The sequence below is a fragment of the Rhinatrema bivittatum genome, chromosome 9 (assembly GCF_901001135.1).
Source record: "Rhinatrema bivittatum chromosome 9, aRhiBiv1.1, whole genome shotgun sequence".
NCBI lineage: Eukaryota > Metazoa > Chordata > Amphibia > Gymnophiona > Rhinatrematidae > Rhinatrema > Rhinatrema bivittatum.
Window position 1 is genome coordinate 241,344,355 of NC_042623.1, and position 17,909 is coordinate 241,362,263.

Here is a 17,909-nt window from a genome sequence, read left to right on the forward strand (position 1 = left end):
CAGCTATCTCTCCAGGCCTTACTCTTAGACTGTTCTTATCTTGACTCATAAGCCAATGGTTACATTACATATGCCAAAATAAACAAAGAGCCAAAAGATCCCACAAAGCAGTACAAATCACAACACAAAAGTGGGAATTTAACATCACCCAGCTACTCAGAATAAAGTTGTCAATAAGCCAGACGGTTTGCCTTTAAAACCTGGAGGCCACCCGGTCAACTCATTTATCCATCTTATGTAGGACTGGCTAAATGTCCTCAAAAATATTTTGGGATTTTATATGCAAATTAAAACAGTCACTGAATATCCATGACAACTAAATCAGCGATCCAAAAAAATTCTGAGGTGGACATTTAGCCAATTCTACATAAGGTGGATGAATGAGTTGACCGGGTGGCCTCTGTTTTTATGAAGGAACACCAATGGACTTGCTGACACCTTCATTCTGAGTAGCTTGGCAATGTTAAATTTATGTCACGTTCCCACTTTTGTGTTGTGATTTATAAATTATATATGCAGCATATATGTGAAAAGAATACTTCAGTTGCTCTAATAATTATATGGTAATGTGGATTTACATAGCACCTTTCATCCTGCTCTTTGTTTTACAATTTAATAATTCAGAAGCATGCATGCTGTCACTTCTGTTTCTTATGACTGTGCCAGCTGTATACTGAAAAGAAGGAAAGATATTTCAGTCATATAGATTTTAACTATGTTTCATTACTCTTTTACACAGAAACCCCAAGCAAATATTGCTAATTAAGGTTTACCCCAAGAAGGGTACCATTATTCATTACAGTCTATCCCATGCTAATAGAAAGTAAAGGGAAATATGAGCTGCCTTGCTCCACTAGAGTGGTGCATGCTGCCAGTTCTGAAAGTGGCAGGGTTTCATTTCAGAGAGGTTTATTATTGCATGCCAAAAGAATGACACTTTAGGCCCTGCTGAAATCTGTGGAAAAGGCAGAAAGAAGCTCATGCCAGCATGTGTATTTCACAATCTTGTCTTTCTGGCCTCTTTAGGCACGGTTGACCAAAGAACATCACTTGGGAAGTGCATTTCTGTCCAGAAACCATTCCCTAGAGGAAGAATTTGAAAGAGCAAAGGCAGCCGTTGAGGTAACTTGTTTTATTTTTTTCATGATCCAGAAGTCTGTTTATTTTGTGAATACACATTGAACAAACCTTTTAGAACTACAGAATGAATACATTCCATGTCACCATTTTTTTTTCTTACAAAGCTTTGAGGTTAGATATGGGAAGAGAGGGATGTTTGGGGTATGAACTAAAGAGAGGATCTGGCATGCTCATCTACCTGAAAAGGCGGTGTATAAAAAAGGAAGAAGATAGTAACTGTCTTGGATAAAGAACGATGTCTTACAGGCAGCACAATCTATGGCTGGCATTTGATATATACCCTTTGCAGTGTGGACAAAATAATTGGGCAGATTGGATGGGTCAGTTGGTCTTTTTCTGCCATTATCTGTTATGTTATGAGAGCCATTTTCAAAGAGTTTAGCCTTTTAATTTTGGGAGAAAGCTAAATCAACCCCTCTTTGAAAACTGAGCCAGGATGAGTGCCTAAATTTAGGTGCCTTGCATACAAGATCATTTTATTGAGGAAGCCAAAATGTAGGCAGGGACAGGGCAAGGGAAGCTAGTTAGGAGCTTAGCACTCATTTTCTGCCCAGGCGCACAGGTGCACATTTGTGCTCATATATCAGCCCTTGCCCAGGGAGCCGGCCATTTTATAACGTACACACGCATTTGCATGCGTGTTATAAAATAGTTTGACCGCATACTCATGTGCGCCAAATTTTAAGTGTGTGCACGTATGTGTGCGCAAATCCTGCTTCTACCGCATAAATCAGGGGATTTTTAAAGGGGCGTGCGCTAATGCCATTCCCAATTTTACCAGTTTGTCCCCATTTCGCCCAGTTAAGAGATAGGTCCTACAAACCCCCTAGTTTAATAACCTTCACTCCCCCCAGCTAGCCCCAACCCTTAAAACCCCACAAATATGCCTAGTTTTCTTTATTTTTTTTTTAACTTACATGTCATTCATAGCAGAAATAAAGTTATGCAGCAGGGGACCTCAGTGCACCCTGGGGCGTGTAAATATCGAAGCGCACATCTCTGGTTCACGCCCCGAAATGCCCATGCCCTGCCCATACCACACCCAAACCTCACCCCTTTTTTAAATCTTTGAAGATGTGTGCACTGTAGGAGATGCACGTATCTGGGTGGCTTTTAAAATGTGATCAGTGCACGCGAGCCTAACTTAGTCACACATCCTCTAATTCATGCATGCGCAGGGCTTTTAAAATCTACTTCTAAGTTCCCAACTTAAGCAGGCCTAAATCTAGGCAGTCTGATTTTGACTACCTAGATTTAAGAACATTTACTGCCAAAATCTGAGGCTCCTAACTTCAGCTAAAAATTCACATAACTATGGACAGCCCAAATTTGGCCACCTAAGTGACGCATGGAGCCTTTTTTTTTTTAAACTGACCCTTATGCCACATAAACCCATTGGGCCAGATTTTCAAAGGGGGTACGCGCGTAAGATACATGTGTACCTCCTGAAAACCTGGCCAAAGTACCCCCTGCGCGCACTGAGCCTATGTTGAGTAGGCTCAGTGGCGCGCGCAAGCCCCGGGATGCGCGTAAGTCCCGGGGCTTTCCTGGGGGGGGGTGTTGCGGCATCGCGTCATTTGGGGGCGGGGCCGCAGGCGTGGTTCCGGCCCGGGGGCATTTCGGGGGCGTGGCTGAGGCCTCCGAAATGGCTTCCGGGCCTGGGAATCGCGCGCCGGCGGCCGGCCCGGCGCGCGCAAGTTACGCCTGCTTCGGGCAGGCGTAACTTGTACAGCAAGAGGTGGGGGGGTTTAGAAAGGGCTGGGGGTGGGTTAGGTAGGGAAAGGGAGGGGAAGCGAAAGGAAAGTTCCCTCCGAGGCCGCTCCGATTTCGGAGCGGCTTCGGAGGGAACGGAGGCAGGCTGCACGGCTCGGCGCGTTTGCGGGAGTAAGCGCTGCTTGCTCCTACGGTAAAGATCTACCCCAGCTGATTGAACTGACTGCTTTGGTTTTACTGAGGCAGAAAAGAGACGTTATTACCTGCAGCAGAGGGACCCGGGGGTAAGCGCTGCCTGCTCCTACGGTAAAGATCTACCCCAGCTGATTCCTCGATTGAGGGGCGTGGCCTGAGCCCGGAAACAGACTATAAATTCAAGCCATAAGCGGCACGCAGCAGAGCCGGCGCGTGTTTAAGGGGTGCGCGGCTAAGCACGTAGGGCTTAGCCGGGCTTCGCCGGGATTTGCCGTGTTTGCCTGGAAATTGTTCGATTAAAGATTTACCTCAGGTAGGATTGTTAAATGTTTAATATGGTGTGTCTCCTTTAAAAAAAGCCTCCAACAAGTGATTCTCTTTTTTGTTATATGCATTGTTCCATTCTGCTCAGTATAAGTCCTGGTTTAGTTATTTTTCCTTTTAGTATTCTGATATAAATATGCCACACACCAAACGGAAAGCCAAGTTAAGGCCTCCAGCTGGAGTGATTATGGCAGATTCCGGACAGAGAACTGTAACAGAATGGATAGACTCTAACTTAAATACCCCTGTAGGATAGACCGTTGGAGGAGAAGCATTAGAACGGAATGCCTCCTCCCAGGCCCTAGAAACATCTTTAAGTCCAGGGGCACCGGATACACCACCTCCCCCTGGAGGAGCTGAAGGTTTCACTTCAGTAAATCCAGGGGATCCGCAGATGGAGTCTCAGAGACCTAGTGAGCGGGTGAATGAGTTTGTGCATTCTGCTAAGGAGACAGATATATCTGTGCAATTAGGACAACTGAGTGTGTTAGAAAAATCTGTGCCGACCCCAAAAGAAACAAGTACCCCAAAGACTTTTGTACCATCGGTAGAAAAACAGGATAGTATTGAAGTGTTAATAAAAACGGATTCTCAAATTAAAAAACCAGTAAATATAACGTTAGAAAGTTTGTGGAACTATTTAGTGAAATTAGATGACTCAATTAATAAATTAACTGGTGCAGTTTTGAAAACATCTAATTCGGCGGTACAAAATGCCCTCGAACTGGAGAAACAAAATAAAGAAATTAGGACACTGACTACACGTGCTTCTCAGATTGAAAAAGTTCAGAGCTATCAGGTTACAGCAAAAGGAAATATAAATAAGAGATTAGAAATTCTTGAAAACTCTATAAGATCCCTAAATTTAAGGGTAAATAACTTTCCAATTTTAAATAAAATAAACTCGGTGGAATTATTTAGGGAATATATGTTGCAGATATTAAAAATACCAGAGAAATGTTTACCAGTTATAGTGAAAGCTTTTTATTTGGGGATCATGAAGAACAACTTGTAGAGAGCGCTAAAGAAAAAGAAAAGGAAAAATTAGAAATAGAGGTAGTTCAAAATAGTTCTATAAACTTATCTGATTTACTGCAAAAGTCTCAACAAGACTTGGTTGTTAAAGAACGAGGAACATTATTAATTCAGTTTGCTTTTGCAACTGATAAGGAAAACGTTTTGAAATCCTTTTTTCGAAATCGATTAAGTACTTTCTATGGGGAAAGAGTATGGATCTTTCCAGATCTAGTTAAGACGACTCAATTACGCAGAAAGAAATTCCTATCTTATAGGAAAGAAGTAACAGATAAAGGTGGATATTTTATTTTAAAATATCCATGCAAGTGTACTGTTAAGTTAGAGGGGAATACCTACACATTCACAGAGCCAGTAGGTCTTAGGGATCTCCTAGCAGGAAAATGATCGGCTTATATGATTAGTAGAGTATTGACAATGCATTTTTCCTTGACTAATGTTTTTTCTATATCCGTTCAAATATCTTGAGACTCACTTGAATTTCCTTAAGTATAATAATGACTGAATTGTATGCTTAATGTTAGGCTAAAAAATTTTTCCTGTTTCTTAGTAAGGACTCAGTCATTATGAGATTTCTTAAATGTTTTGTTTATTGTAAACATTTTGAAAAAGTAATAAATAAAGAATTAAAAAAAAAAATCCCACGTACTCTTGTTTGCGCCTGGTGCGCGAACAAAAGTATGCGCGGGCGCAGATTTATAAAATCTACCCCATTATTTTTCAGTGAAAGGTAATTCAAGGTTATGTGTTCCTTTGTTATATCCTGCTCATAAGTGCATCTTGCTATCAACAGTGAAACAAAGTTTTTCCTCTGAGGACAAGCAGGATGTGAATGCCTCACTTATGAGTTACATCATCTAATGGAGCCTGGTGTGGGAAAATTATACAAAAGCATCTAGAAGCTTTTGGCATGCTTGACTGAGCATGTGCATTAAGACTCACTTCACTGCGTCATATGGGACCCTCTCAGTTCTTGTTTTTCCATGAATTTTCAGTAATTTTTATGTGGGATCTTGCAGATCTTCTGACCTCACCCTTCTTAGTTTCACTAGATAGATTTTGCTGATCATTTTCAAGTTTTCTTAATTTTTTTCTGACCACTGTGTGCACCAGCATCTGTGAACAAGGCAGTATCAATTCAGGTTTTTGGTAAAGCAGAGCAATTTGATATTGTGTTATTTGTCTTTTGGCTGATGTTCCAGGTGAAGAAGGCTAGTTGCTTCAATAAGTGCCTTTGTTACAAGGCATCATGTCTGTCCCCATGACAGATGTGGGCTTTGCCTGGGGGAGGATCATGACATTTCGGGATGTTCCACATGCAGAAAGATGCCATTCCCCTGGGAACTGACAGAAAAGCTCTTCAGGAGAGTTAAGTGTAACCCATCAGCATCAGAGGCATCAAAATTAAGGGATCCAGTTGCTGTACCAACTGCTGGTGATGCATTGACATCAAGAGGGCATTGGTTTCCATTGGATTATGATGCTGCGAGCAGGCAAATTCTGGCTGCTATAATCATAAATCCCCATAAGCATTTCTGTAGAGAACAGATCATCCTCACATCACTCTCAGAAATTGCAACAGACTCCAAGGGTCCAGAAGTTAGCCACTAATCTTCTTCAAGTGACCCAGGAAGACATGGCCTCTCCTCCTGCTATCCAAGCAGTATTAGCTTCGACAGTTTTCAAGGAAGAATTAAACAGAAGAATCCAAAAGGCAATGGACCGAAAGATGGCACTGCACCAGCATAGACAACATTGGCTTCCTTGCAGACTGAAGTACTACTTCTGCTGGAAACTCTAAGAGCATCTGATGGAGGGGCCCCAATGCTGGATCTTGGAGAGTCAACAACATCAGATACTACTGTACCAGTGTTAATTTCTAGTGCATTGGGACAGGAAACTTACCCAAGACACAGAAGTTCATTGGGTTCTAGACTCCAACTAATTTAAACTGTCCTCACTGAGCCCTTGTCCGCTAGCTGGATAAAAGTTCAGTCCACACTGCCAACTTACCATTCTGGCTCTGACTCTGAGTAGTCATGGGGCTATGCCTATTGATCTGAGTGATCAGGAGGGGTCAATAGATTTCCACTCAGTCTCTCCACAGGAAAGAAGAAGAAGGTTTCCTCCAGAGGATCTCTCCTTTGCTGACTTTATAAAGATAATGGATTTAATATGCAGGAAGAGAGTTTCAGGGCAAAAATACTCAACATCTTCCAGTTTGTGGATACCCCAAGGAAATTGTGACAATGTCCATCCATGAAATCCTTCAGGAGATGCAGATGAGAATATGCATTTCAGGCTAGTTTAAGATATATTGAAATGAGAATCTGTTATCTTTTCTTTTTTGAGGTTAGCTGAAGTTCACTGTGAAAGGATTGGGGGGGATTGTTTGGGAATTTTAGTGGGTTTTGATTTATAACTAGAGGGATGAGCGATATAATTTTTATATTATATGTGGACTGAAATGGACTTTAGTTGGGGGGGGGGGTTGAAATGATGAGGTGGTTTTTTAATGTGAGAAGTGTGCAATCAAATTTTATTAAATAAATAAAATGGGAAAACCTCCTCTGTGTCAATAGTGAATTGGAAGACAGACACAATATCTCAGATTTGAGATGCAGCAATTACCTCATCAGACAGTTATAGTCAAACCAACTCTCAAAATAGGCCAAGAAGTATAGAACACACTCTTCGGTGCTCCCAGAGAAGGATTCTCATACGCTTGACATTTATTGGGAGAAATATTTACCAGGTATCTATGCTCAGTGCCCACATAGCATCCTTTCAGCTCTTCATGAGCCAGTACAAGTGAAACCTGAAGGGTTTATCAGAGAATCTCCCTCAAGAGCAGCATGACACCCTGGAGGGACTAGTGTATAAGGGGATAGAGTGTGGCATGGAGAGTCCTTGCAGTAAGTATTGGCACCTGTAGACTTGCAAGACTGTGGGCCCTGCAATAGAGAGTATTTTTTGAATAAGGTCAAAGAAGCAATGGCTCAAATAAGACTACTGTGCTATGTTTCAGACCCTTTCTACTGCTACTCCAGGCCCACCACCTTCATGTAGAAGATTTACAATTGGAGTTCAGAGAAGACCTTTCTATCCATTGAGGAAATGTTATCCTTCACTCCTTCATCCCTGTCAATGGCAGGGACTTTGCTCTCATCCCAGCCTACAAAGCCACAGCCAGCTCCTTAGTCAAAACCTGGGAAGGGGTTTTGACTGTATGCAGGAGAGTATAGCCAAGATCCCAGTATTTGTGCCAGAGAATATTCCTGTCAGAGGAAGGCTGAGGTTTTACATAAACCATTGGCCCAACATAACTTCAGGCACTTGGGATCTCAGCATAATCAGGAATGGATTCAGATTGCATCTACTGGAAAACAAACAAAATTACCCACCAAGAAGCTCTTGGTGGATTTCTTAACTACAAAAGTAATTCTCCTGTCTCTTGATGCCAATATAGTTATTATTTATTATTATTTAAAATCTTTTGTATACTGCTTATACAAAGTGAGATCTAGGCAGTTTACAAAAAGTAAACATGCATGATTAGACAAATAAGTACTCAAATAAAAAGTTTTACAGTTACGACGTATGTCTGGGTATACACTTAAAAAGGAGTAATAAATAACATAAATGGAAAGATATCATTCTGATTGTAATGTACTGAATGCAATAGGGCATATGTAAGTTTTTAATTTTTTCCTGAATTATTTGGGATTAGTCAGAAGTCTGAGTGTTGCTGGGATGGAGTTCCAAAGGGATTGATCTGCCACTGAGAAGGCACAATTTCTGGTCATTTTAAGCCTAGCTATTTTAATTGTTGGGACCTGAAGAAGATTTTTGCCAACTGAAGATAGGTGGCGCGGGAGTTGATACAAGCATTAAGGAAGTGCACAGCCAGACAGCAAAGGAGTTGTGGATTAAGTTGAAAATTAACATCAAAGTTTTGTAGTGGATACATTGCCAAATTGGGAACCAGTGGAGATCGAGGAGGACTGGGGTGATATGTTCTCTAATTTTAGCATTTGTGAGGAGGCGAGCTGCAGCATTTTGAATTAATTGTAGCAGACGGATTGGTGAATCTGGGAGGCCTATGTGTATAGCGCATTGCAATAGTCTGGTCCAGAGAGTATAAGAGCTTGTAGAACAGTTCTGAAGCCAGCCGGGTATAACAGAGGTTTTAATCATTTGAGAAGATTGAGTTTGTAGAAGAATGTTTTTTAGCAATGTTGGTGGACAGGGATAGATTGGAGTCAAGAATGACTCCTAGGTTGCAAGTTTGATTAGTGATGGGAATTGTATGGTTATCAAATATGAGATGTGAGGGTGGGCAACAGGAAGATTGGAGTATGGTGGATAGGTGTACGATTTCAGTTTTTGCAGCATTAAGTTTTAAACGGTTGTGTGATAATCAGGTTTTAAGAGTCTCTAAATAGAGTACAGTTAATGAGAGTGTGTGGGACCAGGAGGAAGTGTAAGGTATGAGGACTTGTATGTCGTGAGCATAGATTTTGAAATCTATGCCTAGACCTCTTAAAATATGGCAGAGAGGAAGTAGGTAAATGTTAAATAAATTATTTTAGCTGTTTAGCTGTAAACCGCTGTGAAGGCTAACGCCAATGTGGCGGTATAGAAAAATCAATAAACTATAAACTATAACTAACATAACAGACAGAGTGGAGCCTTGTGGGTCTCCAGATGCAGTGGTGTACCAATCTGAGTAATGTGTACCAAAGATGATTTGCTGAGGGCAGTTGGAAATAAATTAAGTGAACCATTGAAGGACTACATCCTTAATACCTATGAATTGTAAGTTGGTGAGAAGAATATCATGGTTTAGTGTAACACAAGTTGCAGAGATGTCAAGAAGGACTATGATGTAGTCTGTGTTGGCATCAAAGCATCCAATGATAGAATTGAAAGAGGAAAGAAGTAAAGTTTCAGTACTGTGTCCTTTATGAAAGCCATGTTGATTTAGGTGGAGAATATTGTTGTCATTGATATATTGTTAGTTGATGGAGAACTGTGGATTCTTATGACTTTTGCTAGGGTGGTTAAGGATGCTGTTGGACGAAAATTGATAGTCAGTAGTCAGTAGTATTTTTCTTTAGTCCAAGAAAACAAACCGGTAGCCGATCCAAGATGGCTGTCAGCAATGAAACACGTGGATGGATCGGTGTAAACAAAATATTTATTGAAGCTTGCCCAACTCTGGCCGAGTTTCGCTCAAAGAACTGCCTCAGGGGCTTACAAGCCACATCAATTGGCTTAAAATAACGCAAGGTGCAATCAAGAGGAGGTTCCTTAGGTTTCAAAGCAGAGCTTTAAAAATATCAGTATTACATACCAATTGTTGAAGGCAAACAGAGCTCGCAAAATCAGCGCACAGCGGATTCTCGCAAATATGAGGCTGCAGGTAGAAGGGGCTTTGAGTTAAGGTGGAGACTGAAATCACCAACAAGTAAAGTATTGGATACGTCCACAGGCAGAGTAGTGCAGGGATTCTAGAAGGGGAGACAAATCATTGGTGAGTAATCCAGGAGGACAGTATACAATACAGATGTTAGCAATAGTAGAGGAGATGAGCATCAGTTCATATGGATGTATTGAGGTCAAAGCTTTCCTGCATGGGTGAAGGGAAGCCTTGATAATGATGAGTAAACCTCCTCCTCTTTAGTTGGTTCGTGGTTCTGAGGAAGGGATATAACCTTCAAGGCAAATAGTATGTAGAATTAAGTTGTCAAAGTTGAAAAGCCATGTTTCAGAGATCAAGACAGCATCAGGCAAATGTGTAGAAATTAGATCATGGATAATTGTGACTTTTTTCCTAATGAATTGAATGTTGAGGATTAGGAGTGAAATAGAAGTAAGCATTAGGGTGGCTGCTTTAAAGGTGGGTGTGATGGTAATCAAGGATGGTTTATGAAATGGAGGAGGTTTACGATGATACATATTGAGGTCACCATATTTCCCTTTACCAATGACAGTTGGGATATGCAATGCGATATGCAATACAGATAAATTGAAAGGGGTAAAACAAATTGATATGAGCCTATGAGGACCAATGAATAAGTCCAGAAACAGTGGAGAGAATTATAGTGAATGAGTGCAGAAGGGGGCTCGAAGGGGCGCACAAAGGTGCAAGCCCCTTTGTCGCACTCCTTTGGTGTGCAACGCCTCTGGCATCATGATGGGCCCTTATGCCGGCACCCTAATGATGTCACTGGAGGGGCAGGGTGGGAACAACCCACGTGTGCAGCAGCAACAACAAGTAAGTGATAGCAGGTTCTAGCAGGTTAGCAAGGCAGAGAAGATCCCAGATTGGAGTTGGGAGCTGGTAGGAGCAGCAGAGATAGTAAGCCTCCGACATCATGCTGGGCCCCTTATGCCAGTGCCCTAATGATGTCACTGGAGGGGCAGGGAGGGAACAATTTGAGTGGCACGGGGGGGGGGGGGGGGCTGCACGATTTTCGTTGCAGCAAAAACAAGTCAGTAGCAGGTTCCAGCGGGTTAGCAAGGCAGAGAAGCTCCCAGAGTGGAGTTGGGAGCTGGTAGGAGCAGTTCAATCTGTTCATTCAGGGTAAGAGAGACAAGGGAGTGGGGAGACAAAAACTGTACCTGGGGTAATGGGGGTGCAGGGTGATAGAAGGACTCCTCAAGATGTATACATGAAGTGGTAGAGAGGATCCAGTTTAGATTGAAGGACACAGGATGAGGAGGGAAGGAAAGAGAGGGAAAGGGAGACAGAAGATCACACAGGTCGATACTGTAACATGCGGTTGAAGATTTCCCGTCTGTAACGTGCTGGGAGCGCACAATTCGGACGCATAAGGCGATCCAGCGATACAGTCTCCTGTTTCACACGTCCTTAGCGCTTCTTAAAACAGACGCATAACCCTTTCCGCACGCAGCATGTATATGATATGTAAATGAACGAATTAGCTGTATAATGAAGGAATTAGCTATTCCCCTCTGATACTGTGATGTGCGCTCAGATTATCTCCTTTGTAACCCGCTATTTTACCGCGTCCTTAACCTGTTAGTTTACCGCCTACCCTCTACTTGGTGTTAGTGTGGTGTTCGAAAATTAAAACGGGAATAAAGTGTAAAAAATGGGGGTAAAACCGTAAAGTGTAAAAAACATTGCAGCGTAAGTTGTTTATATGTATAAATACCTGTCACTTTCTGAATCCCCCAGGCGCCCGTTCATCCAGGCGGCGGCGGGAGCCAGCGAGCGGGTGGGCGCGCGTTGGATCCAGGCGGCGGTGGGAGCCAGCGGGCGGGTGGGCGCGTGTTCGATCCAGGCCGCAGCCGGGTGGTCGTGCATTCATCCAGGCAGAGGGAGCCGGCGGCGAAAGCGGCCTCCGGCTCCCTCTGCCTGGATGAATGCACGGCCCCCGCCGGCAGTGAATGAATGCCCGTGCGATTTCGGTGCTCAAGGCCCCGTTCGGTCTCCGGTGCAGCCCCAGTCCTGTCCCCTCCTCCCGAAGCAAAAAAAAAAAAAAACCGAAAAAGTAGCAAGGCTCGGGCCTGCTACGGTAGTCCCTTCTCCCTTCTCCTCTCCTCCCGATTTCGGCGCTCAAGGCGGCCGGGTGGGCGTGCATTCATCCAGGCAGAGGGAGCCGGCGGCGAAAGCGGCCTCCGGCTCTCTCTGCCTGGATGAATGCACGGCCCCCGCCGGCAGTGAATGAATGCCTGTGCGATTTCGGCGCTCAAGGCGGCCGTGCATTCATCCAGGCAGAGGGAGCTGGCGGCGAAAGCGGCCTCCAGAGGCCGCTTTCGCCGCCAGCTCCCTCTGCCTGGATGAATGCACGGCCCCCGCCAGCAGTGAATGAATGCCCGTGCGATTTCAGCGCTCAAGGCAGTCACATGCCGTGACGTCAAGCGTGTGACGTCACGCCTTGAGCGCCGAAATCGCACGGGCATTCATTCACTGCCGGCGGGGGCCGTGCATTCATCCAGGCAGAGGAGCCGGAGGCCGCTTTCGCCGCCGGCTCCCTCTGCCTGGATGAATGCACGCCCACCCGGCCGCCTTGAGCACCGAAATTGGGAGGAGAGGAGAAGGGAGAAGGGACTACCGTAGCAGGCCCGAGCCTTGCTACTTTTTCGGTTTTTTTTTTTGCTTCGGGAGGAGGGGACAGGACTGGAGCTGCACCGGAGACCGGACGGGGCCAGGGCAGGTAAGCGGGGGCTGGGGGAAAGTTTGCTGAGCATCGGGGAACATAACTGTCCACTTCCTGGTACCTGTCATTTCAAATGTCATTTGAAATGACATTTGAAATGACAGATACCAGCGTGGCCGTGAAGCGTTAGGCCCGTGAACCCAGGATACTGTATAGGCGCTCTATACAGTATCTATACACCGACCTGATATCTCTATACAGTATCTCTATACAGTATCTCTATACAGTATCTATACACCGACCTGATATCTTTGATGAGCGGCGGTATATAAAATATTATAAATAAATAAATAAATACAGTAAAATGGGTTGCGCGGGTCTAACGCAGCCGCGGCATGCATTTGCATGCAATTTGAAGAGAGTATCGAGCGGTAGGTGAAAAGAACTGTGCGTGCGGGGAACGAGGGTGCGCCTGACACTGCCGCACTGTTTCTACCGCGGCCTTAGAGTATCGATCTGACAGATAGGAGTGAGGACTGGGATTGGTGGAAGAGAGGACTGTATTGTAGTAGATGGAAAGTGTACAAGGGATTGGGAATAGGGCAGACCAAATCTTAGAATGAAAGGGAGAGGCAGAGAGAGAGAGAGAGAGAGAGAGGACATGGGGATGTAGAGGTTATTAGGGATGAGAGGATGAAGAGGGGAAAAGGATCTAAAATGGTAAAAGAAATGGACTGGGATCACAGAAATGGGTAAGTAACAGGGAAAGAGCTTGAGTTGGTGATGGGATGAGAGGTGGAAAAAAGTAGATGAGGGCTGAGGATGGGGTAAAAGACAGGTAGAGAAACAGAAGCCTGGGAAAGGAGTGAGAATGGGGGAAGAAGGGTTAGGGAGGGGGTGAGATTGGGAGATAGAATGTGAGAGATGACGATAGGAATATTGTGAGGACTGAAAAGGACAATGAGGTAAGAGAAGTAGGATAAAAGGACATGCAAAACAGTATAAGATTTGAAGACAGCACAGAAAGAGAGGATAGGAGAACTTGAAGTGGGATGGCTGGAGAGAGAGTCAGTTTGGGGATGGCAGGGAGTGAGAGAGTCAGAAAGGAAGTGGCAGTAGGGAGGGGGAGTAAGGACACTGGAGCAAGATATCTGGATATCAGTGAGGGGAAGATGGAGAGCTGAGAGGAAACAATGGAAGAGAAAGTTAGGGAGGTATAAAGTTGGAGCAATGAGAAACGAAGGGGGAGAAGAACATAAGAAATTGCCATAACTGGGTCAGACCAAAGGTCTGTCAAGCCTAGCATCCTGTTTCCTACAGTGGCCAATCCAAGTTACAAGTACCAGGAAAGTACCCAAACATTAAATACATCCCATACTACTAATGCCAGTAATAGCAATGGCTATTCCCTAAGTCAACTTGATTAATAGCAGTTTATGAACTTCTCCAGGATTTTATACAAACATTTTTTAAACCCAGCTACACTAACTGGCCTAACCACATCCTCCGGCAATGAATTCCAGAGTTTAATTGTGCGATGAGTGAAAAAGAATTTTCTCTGATTTGTTTTAAATGTGTTGCTTGCTAACTTCATGGAGTGCCCCCCAGTCCTTCTATTATCTGAAAGAGGACTAGAACATTTACCTGTTCTAGTCCTCTCATGATTTTATAGACCTCTATCATATCCCCACTCAGCCATCTCTTCTCCAAGCTGAATAGCCTTAACCTCTTTAGCCTTTCCCTCATAGAGGAGCTGTTCCATCCCCTTTATCATTTTGGTCGTTCTTCTCTGTACCTGTGCTACTATATCATTTTTGAGATGTGGCATCCAGAATTGCACACGGTACTCTAGGTGCAGCCTCATCAAGGAGTTTTTATTTGCCATTCTGTTCCCAATAATTCCTAAAATTCTGTTTGCTTTTTTGACTGCCGCAACATACTGAGCCGACAATTTCAATGTACTATCCACTATGAAGCCTAGATCTCTTTCTTGGGTGGTAACTCCTAATATGGAACCTAACATCGTGTAACTACAGCAAGGGTTATCTTTTCCCTATATGCAACACCTTGCACTTGTCCACATTAAATTTCATCTGCCATTTGGACAATGGCATACTGAGGGTCTCAAGCGCTCTGGGGCAAATGTATTTGTGTGCTTCTCCAGCAGCAGTATCCCCCCCATCCTTCTTGTACTAATGCTTAAGGTCACAGAAATAAGTGGTGTCTCTAAACAGAAGAATTTATAGGGGGAGCCAAAATGACATTTCCTCATAAGAAAGGTGGAAAGAAGGCAAAACGATTACCGGCATGGTTAAAAGGGGAGGTGAAAGAAGCTATTTTAGCCAAAAGAAGCTATTTTAGCCAAAAGATCTTCATTCAAAAATTGGAAGAAGGATCCAACAGAAGAAAATAGGATAAAGCATAAACATTGGCAAGTTAAATGTAAGACATTGATAAGACAGGCTAAGAGAGAATTTGAAAAGAAGTTGGCTGGAGAGGCAAAAACTCACAGTAAAAACTTTTTTAAATATATCCGAAGCAGAAAGCCTGTGAGGGAGTCAGTTGGACCGTTAGATGATCGAGGGGTTAAAGGGGCACTTAGAGAAGATAAGGCCATCGCGGAAAGATTAAATGATTTCTTTGCTTCGGTGTTTACTGAAGAGGATGTTGGGGAGGTACCCGTAATGGAGAAGGTTTTCATGGGTAATGATTCAGATAGACTGAATCAAATCACGGTGAACCTAGAAGATGTGGTAGGCCTGATTGACAAACTGAAGAGTAGTAAATCACCTGGACCGGATGGTATACACCCCAGAGTTCTGAAGGAACTAAAAAATGAAATTTCAGACCTATTAGTAAAAATTTGTAACTTATCATTAAAATCATCCATTGTACCTGAAGACTGGAGGATAGCAAATGTAACCCCAATATTTAAAAAGGGCTCCAGGGGCGATCCGGGAAACTACAGACTGGTTAGCCTGACTTCAGTGCCAGGAAAAATAGTGGAAAGTGTTCTAAACATCAAAATCACAGAACATATAGAAAGACATGGTTTAATGGAACAAAGTCAGCATGGCTTTACCCAGGGCAAGTCTTGCCTCACAAATCTGCTTCACTTTTTTGAAGGAGTTAATAAACATGTGGATAAAGGTGAACCGGTAGATATAGTATACTTGGATTTTCAGAAGGCGTTTGACAAAGTTCCTCATGAGAGGCTTCTAGGAAAAGTAAAAAGTCATGGGATAGGTGGCGATGTCCTTTCGTGGATTGCAAACTGGCTAAAAGACAGGAAACAGAGAGTAGGATTAAATGGGCAATTTTCTCAGTGGAAGGGAGTGGACAGTGGAGTGCCTCAGGGATCTGTATTGGGACCCTTACTGTTCAATATATTTATAAATGATCTGGAAAGAAATACGACGAGTGAGATAATCAAATTTGCAGATGACACAAAATTGTGCAGAGTAGTTAAATTACAAGCAGATTGTGATAAATTGCAGGAAGACCTTGTGAGACTGGAAAATTGGGCATCCAAATGGCAGATGAAATTTAATGTGGATAAGTGCAAGGTGATGCATATAGGGAAAAATAACCCATGCTATAATTACTCAATGTTGGGTTCCATATTAGGTGCTACAACCCAAGAAAGAGATCTAGGTGTCATAGTGGACAACACATTGAAATCGTCGGTGCAGTGTGCTGCGGCAGTCAAAAAAGCAAACAGAATGTTGGGAATTATTAGAAAAGGAATGATGAATAAAACAGAAAATGTCATAATGCCTCTGTATCGCTCCATGGTGAGACCGCACCTTGAATACTGTGTACAATTCTGGTCGCCGCATCTCAAAAAAGATATAATTGCGATAGAGAAGGTACAGAGAAGGGCTACCAAAATGATAAAGGGAATGGAACAACTCCCCTATGAGGAAAGACTAAAGAGGTTAGGACTTTTCAGCTTGGAGAAGAGACGACTGAGGGGGGATATGATAGAGGTGTTTAAAATCATGAGAGGTCTAGAACGGGTAGATGTGAATCGGTTATTTACTCTTTCGGATAGTAGAAGGACTAGGGGGCACTCCATGAAGTTAGCATGGGGCACATTTAAAACTAATCGGAGAAAATTCTTTTTTACTCAACGCACAATTAAACTCTGGAATTTGTTGCCAGAGAATGTGGTTCGTGCAGTTAGTATAGCTGTGTTTAAAAAAGGATCGGATAAGTTCTTGGAGGAGAAGTCCATTACCTGCTATTAAGTTCACTTAGAGAATAGCCACTGCCATTAGCAATGGTTACATGGAATAAACTTAGTTTTTGGGTACTTGCCAGGTTCTTGTGGCCTGGATTGGCCACTGTTGGAAACAGGATGCTGGGCTTGATGGACCCTTGGTCTGACCCAGTATGGCATTTTCTTATGTTCTTATGTTCTTATATCACACCCGCCTCCATAGCATGGCCCCTTGCTTTAAAATTGGCTATAAAAAAAGACTTCATAAGAAAGTCCAAAGGGTCTTCTGCATAATTTATAAAAGCTGGTTAGTTTCACACTTACAGTAAAACTATTGTTAAAATTATTTGATAGCCTCATTCAACCAATTTTATATGGCAATGAGAGTGAAGTCTGGAATGTCTACAGGAAGGGAAACAATGTTAATACAAATCCTGCACCTGTTGTGTTCCAGGGCCGAGGCAGGCCACGACCGTGGCCCCCTACCTTGCCCACGGCGGTCCGCCGCCGCAGGAGCCCCAGGGGAGGGCCCTGACTTCAGGCCCGTCGCTCCGGCACAGGCCTTGGTGCTACTCGCTGCAGGGGGAGCCGTCCCTGCTTCCCCCTCGCGGTGTCCAGCAGCGTTTCTCCTCCGCGGGAAAAATCAAAGATGGCCCCCGCCATCTTTAGGCGTGAGGCCACGCCTCCTTCACAGATTTAAAGGGACAGCTTCACCTGTTCCTGATCAGCCTGAGCAGGGGAAGTATAAAGGGAGGCTTCCTCTGCTCGTTCCCTGACTTGGCAACGTTCTCCAGTGCTGTCTAGTCTGCTTGCTTCTGTGAGTTCCTTGTGCTTTGGATCCTTGTTCCTGTTACATCTTGGTGTTCCCGGTTCCTGACTTCGGATTGGCTTATGGTGATTCTCTGGTGTGTGACTTCGGATTGGCAAGCGGTGATTCTCCGGTGTGTGACTTTGGACTGGCAAGTGGTGATCCCTCGGTGCGTGACTTCGGACTGGTAAGCGACGACCCTCTGGCACTTGACCTTGGACTTCTTCCGGTCTACCGTCTCCAAGGGCCCGCCTAAGTCCCAGCGGTCCGGGTCCCTACGGGCTCCTCATGGGGGAACCGCGGGCTTCCAGGGCGAAGATCCAGTCAGCCCTTGCACCGA

General features: G+C 43.9%; 1 protein-coding gene across 1 annotated transcript in view; it reads left to right on the plus strand.

The window, feature by feature from the left end:
* PEX5L (peroxisomal biogenesis factor 5 like) overlaps positions 1–17,909 on the plus strand; it is a 279,789-nt gene that overhangs the window by 175,087 nt on the left and 86,793 nt on the right. Inside the window, exon 6 of the mRNA XM_029617366.1 lies at positions 1,027–1,122. Within this exon, the coding sequence (XP_029473226.1) occupies positions 1,027–1,122 (96 nt within the window). The remainder of the gene's footprint in view (positions 1–1,026; positions 1,123–17,909) is intronic.